General features: G+C 48.6%; 1 protein-coding gene across 2 annotated transcripts; it reads right to left on the bottom strand.

Moving 5' to 3' along the window:
• Nucleotides 1-11,611: 11,611 nt before the first annotated feature.
• On the bottom strand, nt 11,612-21,602 carry LOC123747201 (cuticle protein AMP4-like). Of its 2 annotated transcripts, none has more exons than XM_069319908.1 (3): nt 21,578-21,602; nt 12,088-12,296; nt 11,612-11,976 (listed from the first exon to the last, which is right to left on the bottom strand). In XM_069319908.1, exons 2-3 carry the CDS (start codon nt 12,285-12,287, stop codon nt 11,787-11,789), a joined length of 390 nt encoding a protein of 129 aa, XP_069176009.1. In that variant the 5' UTR covers nt 12,288-12,296; nt 21,578-21,602; the 3' UTR covers nt 11,612-11,786. The 2 variants fall into 2 exon arrangements, with proteins under 2 accessions (XP_069176009.1, XP_045585192.1); XM_045729236.2 differs by lacking the exon at nt 21,578-21,602 and adding an exon at nt 12,980-13,088.
• Nucleotides 21,603-22,624: the final 1,022 nt, after the last annotated feature.

The raw sequence follows: 22,624 nt of genomic DNA, 5'->3' as shown, positions 1-22,624 counted from the left end.
ACCTGCAGGAGGTGACGACAATGAAAGTAGTACAAACTGGGGCTCTGGCGGTGCTGTTGGCAGCCTTCCACGGCCTCCCTACCAACTCTTGTCCTACCTTTCACCACCAGCCTCGCCACCTTTCTTCTGACATATTAACGGAAAACTAATATCACGCCGGCAACTGATCTATGTTAATACTGGTTCCACTCCTACTGGGTTATGTTATGGGGGTTAGTCTAGCCAAAGTGGCTCCAGTTAGCTACACCTTATTCTACACGCCCTGCTCAGTTAGCCATCTTAACGAGCTTATTCAGTAATATTTAATTTACACAAGCATGCTGGACTAACATTTTCAGTGGGCAGCCTTACCATGGGCTGTGTGAGGGGAGGGAGGTCCATGGCAGCCTTACCATGGGCTGTGTGAGGGGAGGGAGGTCCATGGCAGCCTTACCATGGGCTGTGTGAGGGGAGGGAGGTCCATGGCAGCCTTACCATGGGCTGTGTGAGGGGAGGGAGGTCCATGGCAGCCTTACCATGGGCTGTGTGAGGGGAGGGAGGTCCATGGCAGCCTTACCATGGGCTGTGTGAGGGGAGGGAGGTCCATGGCAGCCTTACCATGGGCTGTGTGAGGGGAGGGAGGTCCATGGCAGCCTTACCATGGGCTGTGTGAGGGGAGGGAGGTCCATGGCAGCCTTACCATGGGCTGTGTGAGGGGAGGGAGGTCCATGGCAGCCTTACCATGGGCTGTGTGGGAGGATGCCACGAAGCTGCCCGAAACGCTGCGCGTACAAGTGACTTTACAAGATTGTAATTACCATATTATGTATCCTCACAATCCCAATGTACCTTCTTGTATATGCATAAATAAATAAATAAATAAATAAATAAAGCTCGCCTGGGGGACCAGTGGAAGTATTCTATAAATGGAACCAAACTCTTTCATATCAATATTTACTCTTCATAGAAAATTTATGATTTTTTCAAGGACTGAGGAACATTGTAGGTTATTACAGGAGGACATAAACAAGGGGCATAACGTTGGAGACAAGTGGCTGTTTGAGCTCAACTTTCAGCAAGTGTACAGCAACCATCCTAAACAATTTCAGTTTAAAAACTTTCAAACAGCAATGAACAATCACAAATTACAATGGCACAATCGAACAATGGCAAAAAAAAATGTTTATAAGTGCACAATTTGTAATTCAGGAAGGAGTTTTATTCCTCTAACGCCTCAAAGTTTTAATGAGATTGGTAGCGAGTTGTTTGTGCTGGGAAGAACAGCCGTAGGTGGGCCGGGAGAGAGAGAGAAAGAGAGAGAGAGAGAGAGAGAGAGAGAGAGAGAGAGAGAGAGAGAGAGAGAGAGAGAGAGAGAGAGAGAGAGAGAGAGAGAGAGAGAGAGAGAGAGAGAGAGAGAGAGAGAGAGAGAGAGAGAGAGAGAGAGAGAGAGAGAGAGAGAAAGACAGAGAGAGAGAGAGAGAGACAGAGACAGAGAGAGAGAGAGAGAGAGAAAGACAGAGAGAGAGACAGAGAAGCGGTCGATTTTTGTTTTGTTTATATATACATTTTAAGGTAAGCTCAATGCTTTGGTATAAGCTCATCCCTCAAAAATGGGTCCGGAAATGGACATGGTGTAGATGGCAGTTGGTAGAAGCTGAGGGTTGTGGAGGACGATGGACCACGCTGGCGGGAAGATCGGGTTGAGAGTCACCCCAGCCAACCCACCAAACAAGGGCTTATGGTGGGGGTTTAAGGGCAGGTGGGCTGGGGTTGAGGAGCTAGGGTAGTGTGTGGGGGTCTTCTTAAACCACAGAATAAAATTCAGAAGGTCCTCCGATTACCACCAAGACAACGTTTATGATTTTGAGTCAGCCAAAACACCTTCGTTAATCTGCATGGTCGCCTGGATAACTGGGGGTGGTCTGAGAGTCTTCCGTAACAACTAAGAGACCATTTGTAATGGACAGATCTGCTGACTAACGAGACAGGGGGTCCGAAGGCTCGTGGAGCACCGGACTACCAGGAATGCTGCTCCAGCACATGATATAGCAGCACTAGACAACAGGTCGTGTACGTTCGTTTGGGTGGTTAGTGAGCCGTGAGTTATCGCATCAACCGGTCACTTGGACAGCAAGATAACGCCCAAGAACACTCTTGAGAGTGATGGAGAAGTCTGCAGGTGATGGGAGGGAGAACAGGGAGGCTTAAGAAGCGTAGAGAGTGATGGAGAAGTCTGCAGGTGATGGGAGGGAGAACAGGGAGGCTTAAGAAGCGCAGAGAGTGATGGAGAAGTCTGCAGGTGATGGGAGGGAGAACAGGGAGGCTTAAGAAGCGCAGAGAGTGATGGAGAAGTCTGCAGGTGATGGGAGGGAGAACAGGGAGGCTTAAGAAGCGCAGAGAGTGATGGAGAAGTCTGCAGGTGATGGGAGGGAGAACAGGGAGGCTTAAGAAGCGCAGAGAGTGATGGAGAAGGATGGGGGAGATGGAGGACAGAACACAGGAGGTTTTTGTCTGGAGTGGAGCTGAGAGCAGAGTTAGCAATTATAGGAAGATGGAATGGTTGACGTAGTTGGTTATGAGACATTGGGACGGAGAGAGCCACGAGACTTGTGTATAACAGGGAGAAGAGGTCTAGGTAGTTCTAGATGAAGATGGTTGAGGCAAGATGTTGGAGACGCGGGGATGTTGGGGAGAGTATACGGGAGACCCAGACGATAGCTTGAGCGAGCTCCAAGGAGCCCTGAACACACAACCACTGAACATCAGCCTACAGCAGCAAGCGTGGAACACGGTCGAGGTGTTAGAAGACCAAGTCCTAGAGAGATTACTCCAAGATGAGACGCCCCGCTCCCACAGCTGGTGGCCCAAGATGAGGCGCCCCGCTCCCACAGCTGGTGGCCCAAGATGAGACGCCCCACTCCCACAGCTGGCGGCCCAAGATGAGACGCCCCACTCCCACAGCTGGTGGCCCAAGATGAGATGCCCCGCTCCCACAGCTGGTGGCCCAAGATGAGACGCCCCACTCCCACAGCTGGTGGCCCAAGATGAGACGCCCCACTCCCACAGCTGGTGGCCCAAGATGAGACGCCCCGCTCCCACAGCTGGCGGCCCAAGAGCCTCGACCTATTCAATGGAAACCAAGTCCCCAGAATGCATAATTCGAAGATGAATTACATCCAGCAAGACTTCCCCAGTTTTCAGTATACAGACACCCATATACTGTTGAAACACACGAGATAAAGTTAACAAACACTCACAGCTCTCTGACAATACTTACAGCTTCCAAACACACATCGTGTCATCAAGGCTGACAGCCAGCTTGCTTTCATAACTCTATGTTCCACATTTCTTAAACTTTCTCCTTCACCTGCGACTCTCCTTCTTCTTTCCTCTCCCCCCCCCCTCCCTCCCTTCCTCCTCCAAAAAAAAGAGAGAGGGAGAGAGAGAGAGAGAGAGAGAGAGAGAGAGAGAGAGAGAGAGAGAGAGAGAGAGAGAGAGAGAGAGAGAGAGAGAGAGAGGGAGAGAGAGAGAGAGAGAGAGGGAGAGAGAGAGAGAGAGAGAGAGGGAGACCATAATTTATGAATAATAAGGTCACTAGCTTACAATCAGTTCTTGTCACAATTCCATTCCACAGTCAAGAATAACTTCTACGAACATTCCTCTTCACAGAAACACACACACACACACACCGCACATTTCAGCGCAATAATGTTACAGTTGCAACACACAACTCTTCATACATTTCACAACATATGAATGAAGGAGACTGCAGAAAGTCTATTATCCTTGTGTGGCTCAGGACATCTTTACTGAACGCCTTCTGTGGCTCAGGACATCTTTACTCAACACCTCGTGTCGCTCAGGAAACCTTCACTCCTTGTTTCCTTGGAGTAACTGATATTCTCAAGAGTACCACAAGAGACTCGACCTGCTAAGCTTGACGATCTACGACCTATTAGAGGTCATTAGGTCAAGAAGCCTCATTTACTTCTGGATTCAATGAGTAATTCCTAAATCTGAAGAACATAATAGAAAAATCTTCCCATGATTACCTACGTTAAGATGTTCAAGACAAACATGAGCTGAGAGACGCTAAAAGCGCCTTAATAACAATTACTTTCAAACAGGCAATTTGATTTTATAATTAATGGCAGCACTGCAAGTCATTAATTATATAGTTTACTATGAAACACAAGACGAGTCATGACCATGAAGATGGTATATAAACCACGTCTCAAGAGCTTGATGAAGCCTTTGATAGGCCGTGGCCCAATTAACTCGTATCTAAGCTAAAGTAACGTCAGATAACAAATCATTGGCTCTTCTTTCAAATGAAGCGCCTCTGAACCTTCCAGGTTGTCATTAATGAGTGATCCCAATATATACATTATGAAAGTAAGGGAACTTCTTGATGGTGTGGCTGGACCATACCATAGATGGAACACAAGCTCTGTGTTCTCCTTGATGGTGTGGCTGGACCATACCATAGATGCAAGTGTACTCCTCCGTGATGTGACTTAACCACTCACATGGAAAACTCACTTACACCACATCCCGAAGGTAATCCTAGCAACGTGTACTCGTGGAGATGATTGCACTCGAAGCTTCACTCGAGACGAGAAATCGACCGTAAATCACATTCTGTATTAAAACCCTTACCAAAAAATCTCAACAAGCGAACGACACAGACAAGTAGCGTGGGAGAACGTGGTTGTGTCACGAAGCCACCAAATATATCACCCTACAAGTACACAAGAAAACACGAATGTTGTATATAATCTGTGTCTGGAGACATTAGGTGTAGAGACGGATGGAAATCTGTCCGAATGAGAGATTTTCCAGGTTGATGTGATAGTAGAGCTGCTAGCCTGGTGATGCACCTTATCTCTGTGCTATATGATGCTTATCTCTTTTCATTTCAACAATTTAATTGATCATGGAGTAATCATTTCTAATTTTGTGTGCCTGTCTGTGATTATAACTACCATTATTAGATAACATCCAAGACATGGTGGAGACATGTCGCCAGCAAGCAGCATCTGATTCAATGTCTTACACCCAAACTCTCCAACACGGACAAGATGTGGTCGTTCTGTGTCTGTTTTACCCACTCCACAAAATGCGTGCTCCTTTTCCCTACTTAGATTAACTACAACTACCTCAAGTCAGAATAAACCACCGAACGACAGTCGCCGCAAGCAACTACCAGAATGATATTCCCTTCACACGAACACAACAGTCTGTAGCGATAGGGAAGCCAGACCCGTACCTCTCCTACTACCTATATGGCTACCTATTCAACAGGTACACGCCTCAGTATTGTCTCGCAGACAATAGGTTATCGTGATATCACTGTGTGCGTAGCAGGAGGGCTGGTGTCTGGCCCGCTGAGAGTCACACCTCCCAGAGTAGATATACCTCATCACCCATCCACAAAACCTGAGAGACAGAGGGAGATACACACACACACACCCCGCCACACCTCACGGGGCCGCCAGGCGCCCGGCCACAATCAGATAAGCAGCACAGGACACGATTAACAAATTCGTACGCTAATGCCTGCAATGCAGCACCTTCTGCTGAATATCTCGGCGGAGGCTACCCACAGACGCCACAGTAAAAACTGGTGGGTTGTGGTGGAGCTGGAAGACTCGGCCAGGTTCTCTTGGTTCGGGTTCTGTTGGTCGGGTTCTGTTGGTCGGGTTCTGTTGGTCGCGTTGTGTTGGCCAGTCTGTTAGTCGCGTTCAGTTTGTCAGTCTGTTGATCGCGTTCTGTTGGCCAGTCTGTTGGTCTCATTCTGTTGGTCTCATTCTGTTGGTCGCGTTCTGTTGGTCAGTCTGTTCTTACCTAGCAGATCATACCAAACACAGTTTGTTAGATCGAGCGTCAGGTCTTGGGCCTCGCCTTACCAGCTGTTGTGGCTTGTAAAGCAATGAATTTTAACTCTGTTTCTTGCCTGTTGTTCTGACTTCTCATTCGTTCCCCTTGTATATTGGAGAGTGCATCCGTGTGGCTCGTCTGCTCGTCTAGGCTCCAGGCGTGAACTTTCATTAGGATACTAATCAACCTAACAGTCACTATATAATTCATTAATATCCCCTCCTGAGTATTCTCTGTGTCTGGATCATGTCCCCTCTACTTCTTCTAGTGTCATTTGGTTTACCTCCTTCAGGCAAATGGTTTTGGTTGGGAGGGATCCACGCCGGTGCTACAATGCTCCACCACTGGACGAACGTATGATGTATCTGTCGTTCTCAGATTCTGTATCCTTGTGTGTGATGGCTGTTCTGATGTGAATCACTTTACGTGTGCCTCCAGTGATAGGCTGGGGTGGTATGTCTACTCACTGACCTTGGTAAGTTCCGCCATTTCATGATGCGTTACTTTTCTGGTATACTTATTTTTTTAATCAAATTCTCATGTCACTGCACTTATCTAGGTTGAATTCCAATAACCATATGTCTATGTCTGCACCTATCGGTGTCTCAGTATGCCTTCTGCATAACTCGGTCCATAATGTTTCCAAATAAACCAATTTGGAAAGAAATATTTGAAAATATCGACAATAGACTACGATCATTCGATCAATACAACGACCCAAGCTCAATACAACGACCCAAGCTCAATACAACGACCCAAGCTCAATACAACGACCCAAGCTCAATACAACGACCCAAGCTCAATACAACGACCCAAGCTCAATACAACGACCCAAGCTCAATACAACGACCCAAGCTCAATACAACGACCCAAGCTCAATACATTAGGAATTAAAACAACATCCTAAACTGGTTCTCGAACCAGTTGGAGGACAGAGGACATGTCGTGACCTCCAGTAACACGCGGTCATCACTCCGTCACAGCTGTTACGCCCGAGGACTACAGGGGTCAGTGTTGTGACCTCCCCCCCCCCTTCTCCCCACGCCCCCCATCGCCCCCCCCCCAATCGCCCCCTATCCTCCCTGCTCCCCGGTGCTTCACCTGGAATGTTTAGACAGTGGGCAAAGGCGCACATTTTGCTGATGACACTTCACACCTGGCAGGTATAAGACCACAACATCCCTGCCGGTAAATATAGCACAGGGGGATCTAAACCGATGGCTCGTAGCCTGTAAACCCAGAGTTTACTGGCTACAGTAAATATTGGCATTTGTATATCATATACAATTAGTGTATATGCTACATAGCCACCGGAACGTTCTTTTGCATGTCTTAGAAATAAATTATTGTAATTATTGTTATCAAGACTTACTTTATGATACTGCGCAGACGCGCGAAAGTTGTTTACCGGGAAGAGCTGAACGATTAGCGACACACCTGTAACGACAGCCTGCCCCACACACCTGGTTCTCGCTGCCCTCCCACACACCTGGGGCCAGATTCACGAAAGCACTTACGCAAGCACTTAGGAACCTGTACATCTTTCCTCAATCTTTGACGGCTTTGGTTACATTTATTAAACAGTTTACAAGCATGAAAACTTGCCATTCAACTGTTGTTATTGTTATAAACAGCCTCCTGGTGTTTCGGAGCTCATTAAATGTTTAATAATTGTAGACAAAGTCGCCAAAGATTGAGAAAAGATGTACAGGATCGTAAGTGCTTGTGTAAGTGCTTTCGTGAATCTGGCCCTTGGTCCTCGCTGGAGGGTGAGGTGAGCAGCAGAGCTGGAGGCCTCGTCTGGTCCACCTGCAGGAAGAGTAGTCACAATGGGCGCTGTGTTTTACAACTTTAGAGAAAACCTGTGGTGTTGAACTCGTAATTTTGGGTGTGTGTGGGGTGGTCCGGCCCGCCCTCACTCCCTGTGTGGGGTGGTCCGGCCCGCCCTCACTCCCTGTGTGGGGTGGTCCGGCCCGCCCTCACTCCCTGTGTGGGGTGGTCCGGCCCGCCCTCACTCCCTGTGTGGGGTGGTCCGGCCCGCCCTCACTCCCTGTGTGGGGTGGTCCGGCCCGCCCTCACTCCCTGTGTGGGGTGGTCCGGCCCGCCCTCACTCCCTGTGTGGGGTGGTCCGGCCCGCCCTCACTCCCTGTGTGGGGTGGTCCGGCCCGCCCTCACTCCCTGTGTGGGGTGGTCCGGCCCGCCCTCACTCCCTGTGTGGGGTGGTCCGGCCCGCCCTCACTCCCTGTGTGGGGTGGTCCGGCCCGCCCTCACTCCCTGTGTGGGGTGGTCCGGCCCGCCCTCACTCCCTGTGTGGGGTGGTCCGGCCCGCCCTCACTCCCTGTGCTGTGATTCACTCCGGCTAAACGTATGTTTCAAGATCAATTGTCAAGACCAATAAGAAAGTTGTAAGTATAATATAGTTATGGAAGTCCAGAACAGATGGGACCACACTATGCCCGCCACTGACGGGTGGGGCCACACAATGGCCACCACTGACCCGTGGGGCCACACAATGGCCACCACTGACAGGTGGGGCCACACTGAACAGCTCTATACAGCACCAACAAACGATTTAACTTCCGTCACAGCATTAAACAATCCTTTTCACTCTGTTTACAAGCGTCTAACCAACTTTACATTCACCTCAAATAACACGAGAGTGGATACTTTACACCAGTTGTCAGATCCACCCTGTCACACCCACTTGGCTCCTCCACACACCGAACTGCTCCTCTGCTTCCAAACTGTCTCTCAACCTTCGTAATATAAAAATACTTTCCTTCTTCAACCAAACACAAACAAGGGTTTATATCACAGTTACACAGTCTAAATACAACAGATTGCCAAAATCTGTTGACGACCCTAATAACGTATAAGCAAATGCATGTTATTTAGGGGTCACATTACGTTAGTGAAATGACATAACAAGCCAACTTAGCCATATTAATTGGACTCCACCCTCACAGTAGGAGACATCTACCGTTGTCGCAAACACCTGTATGCCTTCACAACACCTGTACGCCTTCACAACACCTGTACGCCTTCACAACACCTGTACGCCTTCACAACACCTGTACGCCTTCACAACACCTGTACGCCTTCACAACACCTGTACGCCTTCACAACACCTGTACGCCTTCACAACACCTGTACGCCTTCACAACACCTGTATTTCCGACAGCGGCTGTGGACTCCTGTAGGGAACCTTCCATGTAAATATATTGACAGAGGAAGCGCTCAATGACCAGAGCATGAATATGACTTAAATTAAAGCATTGTACTCTGCTTCATAACGACGCATGGAATGGTCTGTTATCATCATCTTGGGTAGGAAGGGAGGGAGGGAGGGAGGGAGGGAGGGATAGTAATATGGGAAGGGATGAACTACCATGGTGCAGGGAAGGCGTTGGTCTTTCCTCTCTCGGTTCTCTGTATCTTAAAGCATTGCGACAGTTTTATATTGGACTTTATATGCAATAATAATCCTGCTTTAATTACTTTATCAGTGTGTTTGCTGTACCAATGGATGTATTAAATATGCATTTATGTAACTACGGATTTAACTACTGTATCTTATTATTTTTTATATTTTGTATAATAAATTAATGTTAATAAAATTATTACCAGTATTATTATTGAGAAAATCAGCAAGGTGATGAGAATTTAAGAGTTTGGCAATCACGATTCACTGATATTTGATCCAACATTATATTTAACCGCATTGTTCTGCGTAATATCTTTTTCTGCGTTGTTCTTACGGCAAAGAAATAAAATTAGCAAAAGTTTTGCTCCTTAGCTTTGGAAACTATGTCATTTTCGCCCTGCTTCTCATTCTATGTAATTTGTGCATATTTATTCTGTGTTGCCCAGTTCTTCTCGCTTCTTTTTCTCCTGTGTATTGTTTTGGTGAATTGTTCGATCTTACTTATCTTATGGTTTTAGGTTCACTAGTGTGGTGTTGGGCTCGGGTCGTTGGGCTTTGGTTGTTCTGTACTCACGGGTCGTACTCACGAGTCGTACTCACGAGTCGTACTCACGTGTCGTACTCACGTGTCGTATTCATGGGTCGTACTCACGAGTCGTACTCACGTGTCGTATTCACGTGTCGTATTCACGTGTCGTACTCACGAGTCGTACTCACGTGTCGTACTCACGGGTCGTACTCACGAGTCGTATTCACGAGTCGTACTCACGAGTCGTATTCACGAGTCGTACTCACGAGTCGTACTCACGTGTCGTACTTACGAGTCGTATTCACGAGTCGTACTCACGAGTCGTACTCACGTGTCGTACTCACGGGTCGTACTCACGGGTCGTATTCACGAGTCGTACTCACGAGTCGTACTCACGTGTCGTACTCACGTGTCGTACTCACGTGTCGTATTCACGTGTCGTACTCACGTGTCGTATTCACGAGTTGCACTCACGTGTCGTACTCACGTGTCGTATTTACGTGTCGTACTCACGTGTCGTATTCACGAGTCGTACTCACGGGTCGTATTCACGAGTCGTACTCACGGGTCGTATTCACGAGTCGTACTCACGAGTCGTACTCACGTGTCGTACTCACGTGTCGTACTCACGTGTCGTATTCACGTGTCGTACTCACGTGTCGTATTCACGAGTTGCACTCACGTGTCGTACTCACGTGTCGTATTTACGTGTCGTACTCACGTGTCGTATTCACGAGTCGTACTCACGGGTCGTATTCACGAGTCGTACTCACGGGTCGTATTCACGAGTCGTACTCACGTGTCGTATTCACGAGTCGTACTCACGTGTCGTATTCACGTGTCGTACTCACGTGTCGTATTCACGAGTTGCACTCACGTGTCGTACTCACGTGTCGTATTTACGTGTCGTACTCACGAGTCGTACTCACGAGTCGTACTCACGTGTCGTACTCACGAGTCGTACTCACGTGTCGTACTCACGTGTCGTACTCACGTGTCGTACTCACGTGTCACATTTGTGTCCTTTTCTTGCAGGTTGGACTGTTGTTTCGCTTTTCTATATATTACACTCCTCTGTTGCATTCATGTGTCGCATTGATGTTCCTCACTGCTTCCGTTGCGGTTCATTCTGACCTCATGAGTTGCACTCTAATATGGTGTGTTGCACTCTGCACTCGTATGTTGCACTCTGCACTCGTATGTTGCACTCTGCACTCGTATGTTGCACTCTGCACTCGTATGTTGCACTCTGCACTCGTATGTTGCACTCTGCACTCGTATGTTGCACTCTGCACTCGTATGTTGCACTCTGCACTCGTATCGGGGTACTGGCAAGCGATCGCCACCTCGGGTCCGTAGCCACCACAGGGATTCGACTCCCCCCCCTCCACCTGCTCACTCCCCACCTACACACTCATCTCACTCTCCCCCACTTACATTCTTCCCTCCTCCTCCTCCACCTCCATATTTCTTCTCACCTCTCTCTCTCTCTCCGCACTCTCACCCTCACTCTGGCGACACTGGTGGCATCGCCCATTAAGGCCCTCTGGAGTGTCAATGGACAGAGATGGTGGATTAAGTTATCAGTTGTGTGTCCCTGGTCTTGTGCAAACACCTGACGCCCTGCCTGGTCACCTTCCTCGATGGTAGCCCGAGGGATTGTTGTCCAGAATATTTAAATAGGATTCAAGCGTGTGCAATCTGTATTGCTGGCTTGTAGGTCTAGCCATCACCCTCTCTTACACGAGTATCTTCGTGCAAAGGGATTGGGTGACTTGGTCGACAGGGAAAAGCAAAAATACGTTTGTAATAAGCTTTTATTTAAATTATTTTGTTCATACATTTACAGAGGGATAGTATGTCTTTAATAAATTACCTAAAAATAGTAAAATATTGTTTTTATAAATAAGGTCATTTGGGATGAAAAGGAGACGTCATGATTTGAGAAGACACGAGGCCGCTGGAATGTCTTCATCACTGTGTTTTGCCCTCGCGGGCCAGACGTTCCCTCTCGGCCTCGGCGAAGGCGATCTGGTCGAGGACGAACTGGGGGATGGGGTGGGGGAACTCCGGGGCCACGGGCAGCAGGTCGGACTCGGGCTGGTAGCCGTTCTCGTCAGCCACGAACTTGAGGAAAGCAATACTACCGTCCTCCAAGGGGTAGCTGTGGGAGAGGGAGAGAGTTAGCTCAAGTGTCTCGTCAGGTCTTAAGGTACATATGCATGATACAACATAGAATAATGAGACACGACGCTGGACAACTTCCTGTACTCACCTCCAGTGGCCGATGCTGTTTTCTCCGCCATTCTCGCCCAGATTACCGGACACGTGCATCTTGATGCCGTTCTCAGCCTCGAAGTCGAAGCTGTGAGCGCCGTTCGCGCCTGGGTGATGCTGCTCGCTGTGAACGATGCCCACGAGAGGGCCATCGAGGGGCGCCTTGTCGGCCATGGCCCCAGCCACCAGCACAGCCATTGTCACCGTCTGAAATAAGCAATCACAACTTCCAGTGTTTGTAACACAGTAAAGCATCTCCGAAGCACCCAAGGACTGGAAAGACAGTTCTCTTTTTGTGTGGCTATTTTCCAATATACTTACCATTTAGAATTCATCTAATATTGATACTTAACTTGTGATACACTTAAGATGTTCTAACATAATATAATGTGAGCTAACCGACCCTAGCTTGTCCTAACGTACCTGACTTAGTCTAACCTAACTTAACGTATCTTAAACCGAACCTAACTTAACCTATATATAAATGTACACAACTGATATATCTTAGCCATAAGTCTGGACAAAACCATACCAACACTGGCTCCTAGTATACTCTATTCCTCATATGATTTCATGCAGAATTTAACACTCCAATTTCTGCTTCTAATAACGAATGCTCTTGAGCTGGTTTGTTATCAATGTGTCTCAACACTAAGCATTACGGGCTATTCATGCCCGTGCCACCTCTTGGGTGGCTTAATCTTCATCAATCAATCAACACTGAGCATGTAGAGAAGAAGAAAAGGTTGTCGAGGAACTCCAGCACAAGTGCCAACAGACCTCCCGGCACTCACTCCTAACCACATTAACCTGACATGGCCCCCAGTGTGGTGGCCTCAAGTAGGGGGACACACACACCGTGAAGAAGGCGACACCAAGACTATACTCACCAGTATCATCCTGAGGACTCCTCGGCAAGCACTCACAAACTGCGCCGGTGACAGGTCAACTGCACTCTTTTATATCTCTGTGCTCAAGGTGTCAAGGAGGCAGTGCCAGTGGAGGTAGAGTGAGGGGGTGAGAAGGGAGGGAGGGGGGTAGGGAGTGGTGTTGGGGAAGGAGGGAGGCAGAGAGAGGCTTGGAGGAGGGGGGGAGGGAGGGAGACGGAACATTGGTAGGGGGGGATTGTAGGAGGAAGGAACTAGGGAAGGTGATTGTAATACTGGGGCTTTTACAATCCTAGAGTAGGAGACGAGGGCTAGATAGAGGGATCGGAAGGAACGTCGAGGTAGCCATGAAGAAGGTCACGGAGCGTTGGGCGGCGACCCACTTTGAGCGAAGGATTTTTTCCTTCGGCCTCGCCATTGAGGGCTAAGGAGGGGGGAAAGTGGTCCTGGTTTTTTGAGTGTGTATATAAGGAGGGATGTGAGGCAGGGAGTTCTGCACTCTACCGCGAGGTTGGCTGGCTGGCTCTCTCTCTCTCTCTCTCTCTCTCTCTCTCTCTCTCTCTCTCTCTCTCTCTCTCTCGTCTTCCACCACTTGTGTGCTGACGTAATCTTCTGGTGGTGGCTGACGAGGGCTCCTGATGGGGGCTGACGAGGGCTCATGGTGGGGGCTGACAAAGGCTCCTGGTGGTGGCTGACAAAGGCTCCTGGTGGTGGCTGACGAGGGCGCCTGGTGGGGGCTGACGAGGGCTCCTGGTGGGGGCTGACAAAGGCTCCTGGTGGTGGCTGACGAGGGCGCCTGGTGGGGGCTGACGAGGGCTCCTGGTGGTGGCTGACAAAGGCTCCTGGTGGTGGCTGACGAGGGCGCCTGGTGGGGGCTGACGAGGGCTCCTGGTGGGGGCTGACAAAGGCTCCTGGTGGGGGCTGACGAGGGCCCCTGGTGGCGGCTGACAAAGGCTCCTAGTGGTGGCTGACGAGGGCCCCTGGTGGTGGCTGACGAGGGCTCCTGGTGATGGCTGACAAAGGCTCCTGGTGGTGGCTGACGAGGGCCCCTGGTGGCGGCTGACAAAGGCTCCTAGTGGTGGCTGACGAGGGCTCCTAGTGGTGGCTGACGAGGGCCCCTGGTGGTGGCTGACAAAGGCTCCTGGTGGGGGCTGACGAGGGCCCCTGGTGGTGGCTCATGGTAAACCTGACGCTACTAATATTTCCCCTGGAACACGACTCGCCAATCAATTAACAACTACGTCCTCAATTTGTGTGGAGTGAACAGGGGAGAGTAGTTAATTTTTAGTGCCCAGTCAATCCTCCCCGGGTTACGCAGGTCGAGGGAGCGTGTGTGTATGCACTAACTACTTATCACCGCCAGGATTCATCCCACAACACTTCTACCTATTTAGTGCAAAGTGAATAGAAGCGTCAGGGGAAAGGCTTGCTCTCTCTCTCTCTCTCTCTCTTTCTCTCTCTCTCTCTCTCCCCCTTTCTCTCTCCTGACCGGTATTAACCTTTTATCGTTCAGATTCATTTAAATGTTCGAGTTCCTCTCTCGCTTTGAAACAGTTCTCGTAAAAGTTGGTTATTGTCCAGTCGTTAGAGAGAGCGAGATAGAGAGAGAGAGAGATTATGGGTTGGATCAGGTGAGAAAGTTCATGGGGAAACCCTTTGGACTCCTGGACCTTGCTACAGTAACGCTTCTCATCATTGGGAACGTTAAACACCACCAGCTCCCATTAACCTGGGGTAGACCTAGCCATTGGTCTATACTTGAGCACAAGCGTGACGCAACTGTCTTGTTTCCTCTGGTCAGCGAGGGCGGCCGTCCTCCGTCGCCGTCACCTGCGCCGACTGCCGTATTAGCATCGCTGACTTGTGTTGAAGATATGATTTCAATCACGCAGAAACGACCAAGCTTGGTGGTCTATAGCAGGGTAACCCAGGCTACGGTGTAGGGCAAGACCAGGTACCATTCAGAGCGACCGCCTACCTACCTACCAGGAAGGGTCTCTCCAGATCCCACTGGCAAGTCTTCCTTAGCGACCTTCAGGAGAAGGGTTTAACGATCAAGATGGTATTGAGTGTGTGTGTGTGTGTGTATGTGTGTGTGTGTGTGTGTGTGTGTGTGTGTGTGTGTGTGTGTGTGTGTGTACTCACCTAATTGTGCTTGCGGGGGTTGAGCTTTGGCTCTTTGGTCCCGCCAAAGTGTGTGTGTGTGTGTGTGTGTGTGTGTGTGTGTGTGTGTGTGTGTGTGTCAGAGAGCCACCTAGACGCGCGTGCGAGGCGGTGCAAGGTGACACTGGCCTGGACTGACCCCGTTATACCTGCCTCTTCCACCACTACCACCACCACACACTTCTGGCCCCCCAGCACACCCCACTGGGCACCCACCTTACCCACTACCACAACATACCCTCCCACTTCCGAATGCCCCAAACCTGTCCACTTCTTTCCACAGTTATCCACGACTATCCGGCCCCACTGAGGTAGAGACGAGAGTACAGTACACAGAAGTACTGTATTAGGAACGGGAAGAACATATAGTAACTGAACAGTCAGACTTGACTCCTCTGAACGAATTTAAGAAAGTTATGACTTTTGAACACCTAGCAAAGTCGAGTTACACGTAATGCTGCCAAGATGTGTAATTTAGTCACGTTGTCAGGTCATTCAGTTTCAGTTGAGGCAATAAAGTGTATCTCTGAGGGATAGAGACTATTGCTATCCTTCTGTACCAATCTCGCCAGGGACACATTACTCACCAGTCCTCTACAGTGACACATTACCCAACAGTTCTATAGATCTCCAAATTTGTTTGCTTGATGGGGTTCTGGGAGTTCTTCTACTCCCTAACACCGTTTAAATATATCTTTACCCTAAAGCTATCTTTACCATGAAATAAAATATGATTTTCATATATGATTGGAGTCACGTTATTTGAGCATCTCTCGGATGCTCTCCTATTCATTAATATATTAAATAGGTGGGACTTAACACTTTTCCTTGAGGCGTACCGAGCTCGAAACACCTTCCAGGTAACTTACAATCTTAATTGATACCACACCTGAGATTTTTATTTCGTGAAGATATTCCCCAATTGAGTCTACTAGTATTCCTTTAACGCCCAAACTTCCTAGTTCATATAAGATGACTTCTTTGTTCATCTTAGTGAACGCTCTTAATAAATCTTTAAATCCTCGACACTTGTCATGGTCACTAGACAAACATTTTATAATACAATGTCATTTTTCATTTGAGGAATCCAAACCGATTACTGGACAGCTGATCTGCCTAGTATGGAAGTTTGTATATAATTATCCTCTCCATCAGTTTACCAGTTTACAAAAACATGAGGTTAAGGATACAGGTCTGTACTCTCCATTGGCTTTACGGGTAGGAATGACCATTATAATATTTCTTCATAGCGTGAGAATCCTACTGTTAAATGGTTTTAACAATGGGGTTTTATCCATATCAAATACATCGTTAAGTATCTCATGTTACTCACTCATTCTAGGGACGGAAACCTGCCGTTATTCTCAACATTCTCTACAAAGTTCTGCAAATACTTACTCTTTAAACTGTCTTATCTCCCGCACAACCGAGCAACCATCACCAAGGCTTCCTTCCCTTCCTCTCTCCTATCATTCTTACGCCGCTTCCTGCGAGCTCTCCTCATTCTCAGCAAGTTTCTTATACCAGATGCATTTTTGATTTATTAATGTGTAAAATTAAAAAAAGAGTTCGCATGCAGACGAGGAGTCGCAATAACGTGGTTAAAGTATGTTGACCAGACCACACACTAGAAGGTGAAGGAACGACGACGTTTCGGTCCGTCCTGGACCATTCTCAAGTCTCTAAAAAGAGTTCGTGCAATGGGTGTGTTGTCACCGCTTATAAATACAGTACCATATGGTACTAATGGGACCAACACATCTCTAATTTCTCCTATTCTCAATTCTTCCTGTTTTCCTGCGAAAACATACATTCATTCATTTTCACTAATTTTAATTGTGTTTGAAGTGCAAATTGGCCTCTTACCTATTCCTTGGGAAGTATAACGAGACCCTTCCGTCTCTAGTACTGATAAAACAGGTATATTCACTCTCTCTCCCAGAGCATCAGTACAGAAATTGAACGCCTGTGGTCCTGTAGAAAGTGATGCCTCGTCAACCATAAATATTTTTTTTCCGCTTGAACCTAAAGTTGTATGTGTGGCATTAAAGTCTTCTATCATAAGTGTATTTTGCGAGAAGATGCATTTGTTCATTTATTATGCACTCCTTACCCATCCTGAGAGTGGTAGTGGATCCCTTACCCATCCTGAGAGTGGTAGTGGATCCCTTACCCATCCTGAGAGTGGTAGTGGATCCCTTACCCATCCTGAGAGTGGTAGAGAAGGTTACAGAGGTATTTAATAGGCCCAAGAACTGAATCTATGGAAAAGGAAGGTGTCTGTCAGATATACTAAATCAAAGGCTTTATCAGATACATGTAAACATTTAATATACGACAAACGACCCAGGGGCACACTGGCCTGACATACGACCCGACAGTCAGGCTAGAGACGTGAACGGTTCTTTGTAATGTAAACTTAGACTCGTGAACCCAGGCGATAACATGTGTTATCCAGAACCTCTTCGGTCGAAGGTAGAATGTTTTACCCATCTTCGATGTAAACACTCATCATAACCTGTCCCATTTTAACTCATTACGGTGAGTTGAAAGGTCTTCACTGTGGTTTCCCATATATAATCATCCCCTCCCCCGCTCGCTCTATCTCTCATACTAAGTGCATACCGAGAGATAAACTTATTTAAGTGTTGCGAGAAATCTGTTTAACAGATTAATTTCTAATCTCTGTTTAATTGGCTCGATGTTGATTTCATAATTGCTTTTATGTTAATCAAACTCTTGCTAATTGACAATTATTTTTAAGCTGAATTATTACGTTTACGATCTGTCATTATTGTAGATTTATTGCAGTATTTGTTTATTGACCGTTTGGTTACAAATTATTAACTTGCTTCATCAGCTTGTGTGATGCTTGGCCGTCGACGCCTGCTCTCACCAGTACACATTGTGATACACTTAGTGAGGAAATTAAGCGGCAAATTGTTTCCCAGGTATTGATATTCCGGTGTTCTCTTAATTGCTGGATTCCTCTGTGTTTACGTTCCTGCAGCTAATCCGATGGGATCCGGTTGGTAGAGTTATAGGGCCTTCATATTAAATAGGTTCTTAAACTGCAAACCCGACGCAACAGTCGCTATCACACTGGTACGGTGGTTGTGGGCTGGTTAGTGACTGGATGCTGGTTGGGCTGGTTTGTAACTGGATAGGTGACAGTGTTTGGCTGGTTGGCTAACTGACCAGTGATTTGATGTTTTGGTGACTCACTGGCTTAACTGGTTGGCTATCTGGTTGACTGGCTCACTGATTGGTGGCCTTGCTACTTGGCTGGTTGGCTGGCTGGTCGCTGGTTGAATAGGTAAGGGTCCGGTTTAGTCCCTCCACGCACGGCTGCCTGCCGAACGATTACTTCCATCTGAACAGTTAATTAATTGTACGCTGATGGAGCCGAGCAACTTAGTGAGGCACTAATGGAGTCTCGCACCAGTGAAAGGCTACTGCTGTGCAATATTTCTGTGGAAGATGACTAACAGTCTTGAGTTTTAGTGACCGAACACCGAGAGACGAGGATGGAGCTAGGAACTTCAAGAAGAGAGTGAGAGACATCAACGGATCAAGAGTGAATCCGTTGAATCCGGATTGAATCCGGAATATGGGTTGAATCCGGGCCACCAACCGGATGGGTACAATAAGAGGCCACCAGAACTACCCACTGCCACCACAACAATAGCATCACCACCACTACCAGCGACACCATCACCAGCACCACTAACCCCCTACCACCAATATAACAGCACCAGCACCGCACAACCACCACACCACCATCACCACCCCAAGTTTATCAGCAGCAGTGATCGTTTTGAGATTGTCTTAACTACAGAGGATGTCGCTGATAGCATCTTGGGCTGATGGCCCAGATGCAGCCTCCATCTTGCAGTGTTCCGCAGCCTCCCTCCCGATCACCCTGCCTGGGATGAGCAATTAGTGTCGCGCCAGGAGTTTTATGTGGGCGAGGAGTTGTTGGGGGCAGGTTGTAGCTGGGGGGGGAGGTTGTAGGGGAGAGGAAAGGTATTGTTGGAACGGAGTTTGGGCAGTGTGTTGCTGGAGGGAGGAAGTGTGCTGGCAGGCGCTGATCTCGAGCATCTGTCAGGCGGATCCCTTACTGAATCACATCCCGGGGAGCTAAATACTCTGCACCGGGACCTGGTTCGAGGCCTTAATCCCACCACCCCGGAGAGAGAAAGCACCAGTCCCACAGGTCAGAGTGGAGGCACCACCACCACAGGTCAGAGTGGAGGCACCACCACCACAGGTCAGAGTGGAGGCACCACCACCACAGGTCAGAGTGGAGGCACCACCACCACAGGTCAGAATGGAGGCACCACCACCACAGGTCAGAGTGGAGGCACCACCACCACAGGTCAGAGTGGAGGCACCACCACCACAGGTCAGAGTGGAGGCACCACCACCACAGGTCAGAGTGGAGGCACCACCACCACAGGTCAGAGTGGAGGCACCACCACCACAGGTCAGAGTGGAGGCACCACCACCACAGGTCAGAGTGGAGGCACCACCACCACAGGTCAGAGTGGAGGCACCACCACCACAGGTCAGAGTGGAGGCACCACCACCACAGGTCAGAGTGGAGGCACCACCACCACAGGTCAGAGTGGAGGCACCACCACCACAGGTCAGAGTGGAGGCGCCACCACCACAGGTCAGAGTGGAGGCACCACCACCACAGGTCAGAATGGAGGCACCACCACCACAGGTCAGAGTGGAGGCACCACCACCACAGGTCAGAATGGAGGCACCACCACCACAGGTCAGAGTGGAGGCACCACCACCACAGGTCAGAGTGGAGGCACCACCACCACAGGTCAGAATGGAGGCACCACCACCACAGGTCAGAGTGGAGGCACCACCACCACAGGTCAGAATGGAGGCACCACCACCACAGGTCAGAGTGGAGGCACCACCACCACAGGTCAGAGTGGAGGCACCACCAAAGATCAGAGTACATAGAATCTGCTCGCCTGAGCTTGAAATATCTCGTCTCTGCTTAACATGATATTAAGATGAAAAATATGATAAGATAGTGAAGAACATCAACGGCAAGAGGATTGAGAAGAACAGCCCCTAGCCCCTTCAACACCCTATGTAGGTATCCAAACAACATGGCCTGAAACAGCCCCTCCTACTGACACAACAACATGGCCTTACAAAGATGCCCCGGACCTCCTTCAGTCTCCCACACAGGAGACGTCATGGAGGAGACGAGGAGTCTGGTGAGCACTTTGGTACTCGTCCTGGAGCAGCAAGTATTCCTTAATAGCGACCATTACCCATTCACTAAGGCTATAAAATTAAGCGGAGTGCATTTATGTTTAATTTAATATCCATTATACATTGCTACTAAAGAACCAGAACCATTTATATTGTGTTTGATTACCTAATAACCTCTTATCTGACTACTAGCCAGAGAGGGGCCCCTAGCCTGGCAGTGTCTGTCTTGACAGTGTGTGCCTTGACAGTCTGGCAGTGTCTGCCTTGACAGTCTGGCAGTGTCTGCCTTGACAGTGTCTGCCTTGACAGTCTGGCAGTGTCTGCCTTGACAGTCTGGCAGTGTCTGCCTTGACAGTGTCTGCCTTGACAGTCTGGCAGTGTCTGCCTTGACAGTCTGGCAGTGTCTGCCTTGACAGTCTGGCAGTGTCTGCCTTGACAGTCTGGCAGTGTCTGCCAGGACAGTCTGGCAGTGTCTGCCTTGACAGTCTGGCAGTGTCTGCCAGGACAGTCTGGCAGTATATACCTTGACAGTCTGGCAGTGTCTGCCTTGACAGTCTGGCAGTGTCTGCCTTGACAGTCTGGCAGTATCTACCTTGACAGTCTGGCAGTGTCTGCCTTGACAGTCTGGCAGTGTCTGCCTTGACAGTCTGGCAGTGTCTGCCTTGACAGTCTGGCAGTGTCTGCCTTGACAGTCTGGCAGTATATACCTTGACAGTCTGGCAGTATCTACCTTGACAGTCTGGCAGTGTCTGCCTTGACAGTCTGGCAGTATCTGCCTTGACAGTCTGGTAGTATCTGCCTTGACAGTCTGGCAGTGTCTGCCTTGACAGTCTGGCAGTGTCTGCCTTGACAGTCTGGCAGTGTCTGCCTTGACAGTCTGGCAGTGTCTGCCTTGACAGTCTGGTAGTATCTGCCTTGACAGTCTGGCAGTATCTGCCTTGACAGTCTGGTAGTATCTGCCTTGACAGGCCTCACAAGGCCAGGGTATAACAGCCGACGCGGTCAAGGACGAAGGACGAGGAGCGAAAAAAATGTAAATGTAAAAATGGAAGAAACATTAATATAAGTAAATATTAAATACATAGAAGAAGTCTTTAAGTGGACTAAACAATTCTTGAAAGTCAAGAGAGCCTTATAACCTAACTTAATAACACATAACTAACATTAACATAACGTATAGAGCAATGTACTTACCGTCAATTAGTCCAAAGTCAATTACCACTTCCTTTAAAGAATAAAACACCGGACGATATAAATCGTAAATAGTTACGAACATAAAAATAAAATCTAAAATGTGTAATCCTCTGCGAGAATAGTGCCAAGGGTAGCTGAGTATCTTCCACTATGGCTGCTACTCTAGTCCTGACCTTGAGTACTCTGTCCCTCCTCAGGCTATAGTGCCAAGGGTAGCTGAGTATCTTCCACTATGGCTGCTACTCTAGTCCTGACCTTGAGTACTCTCTCCCTCCTCAGGCTATAGTGCCAAGGGTAGCTGAGTATCTTCCACTATGGCTGCTACTCTAGTCCTCACCTTGAATACTCTGTCCCTCCTCAGGCTATAGTGCCAAGGGTAGCTGAGTATCTTCCACTATGGCTGCTACTCTAGTCCTCACCTTGAGTGCCAAGGGTAGCTGAGTATCTTCCACTATGGCTGCTACTCTAGTCCTGACCTTGAGTGCCAAGGGTAGCTGAGTATCTTCCACTATGGCTGCTACTCTAGTCCTGACCTTGAGTGCCAAGGGTAGCTGAGCATCTTCCACTATGGCTGCTACTCTAGTCCTGACCTTGAGTGCCAAGGGTAGCTGAGTATCTTCCACTATGGCTGCTACTCTAGTCCTGACCTTGAGTGCCAAGGGTAGCTGAGCATCTTCCACTATGGCTGCTACTCTAGTCCTGACCTTGAGTGCCAAGGGTAGCTGAGTATCTTCCACTATGGCTGCTACTCTAGTCCTGACCTTGAGTGCCAAGGGTAGCTGAGCATCTTCCACTATGGCTGCTACTCTAGTCCTGACCTTGAGTGCCAAGGGTAGCTGAGCATCTTCCACTATGGCTGCTACTCTAGTCCTCACCTTGAATAGTGCCAAGGGTAGCTGAGTATCTTCCACTATGGCTGCTACTCTAGTCCTGACCTTGAGTACTCTGTCCCTCCTCAGGCTATATTCATTCCATCCAGCGACCGACCCCCAAAGACTCATTCATCAACTTTAACATGCTGTTCATTCAAAACAGGAATTTTCTCTA

This window comes from Procambarus clarkii, chromosome 94 (assembly GCF_040958095.1).
Source record: "Procambarus clarkii isolate CNS0578487 chromosome 94, FALCON_Pclarkii_2.0, whole genome shotgun sequence".
Taxonomy (NCBI): Eukaryota; Metazoa; Arthropoda; class Malacostraca; order Decapoda; family Cambaridae; genus Procambarus; species Procambarus clarkii.
Note: the sequence above shows the minus strand (reverse complement) of the source record. Positions and strands in the feature narration are given on the sequence as shown.

Bases quoted from the DNA above. Each gene is read 5' to 3' on its own strand.
- LOC123747201 (XM_045729236.2), bottom strand. The intron at 11,977-12,087 runs GTGAGTACAGGA...CCTCTCCCACAG, and splicing joins AACAGCATCGGCCACTGGAG to CTACCCCTTGGAGGACGGTA.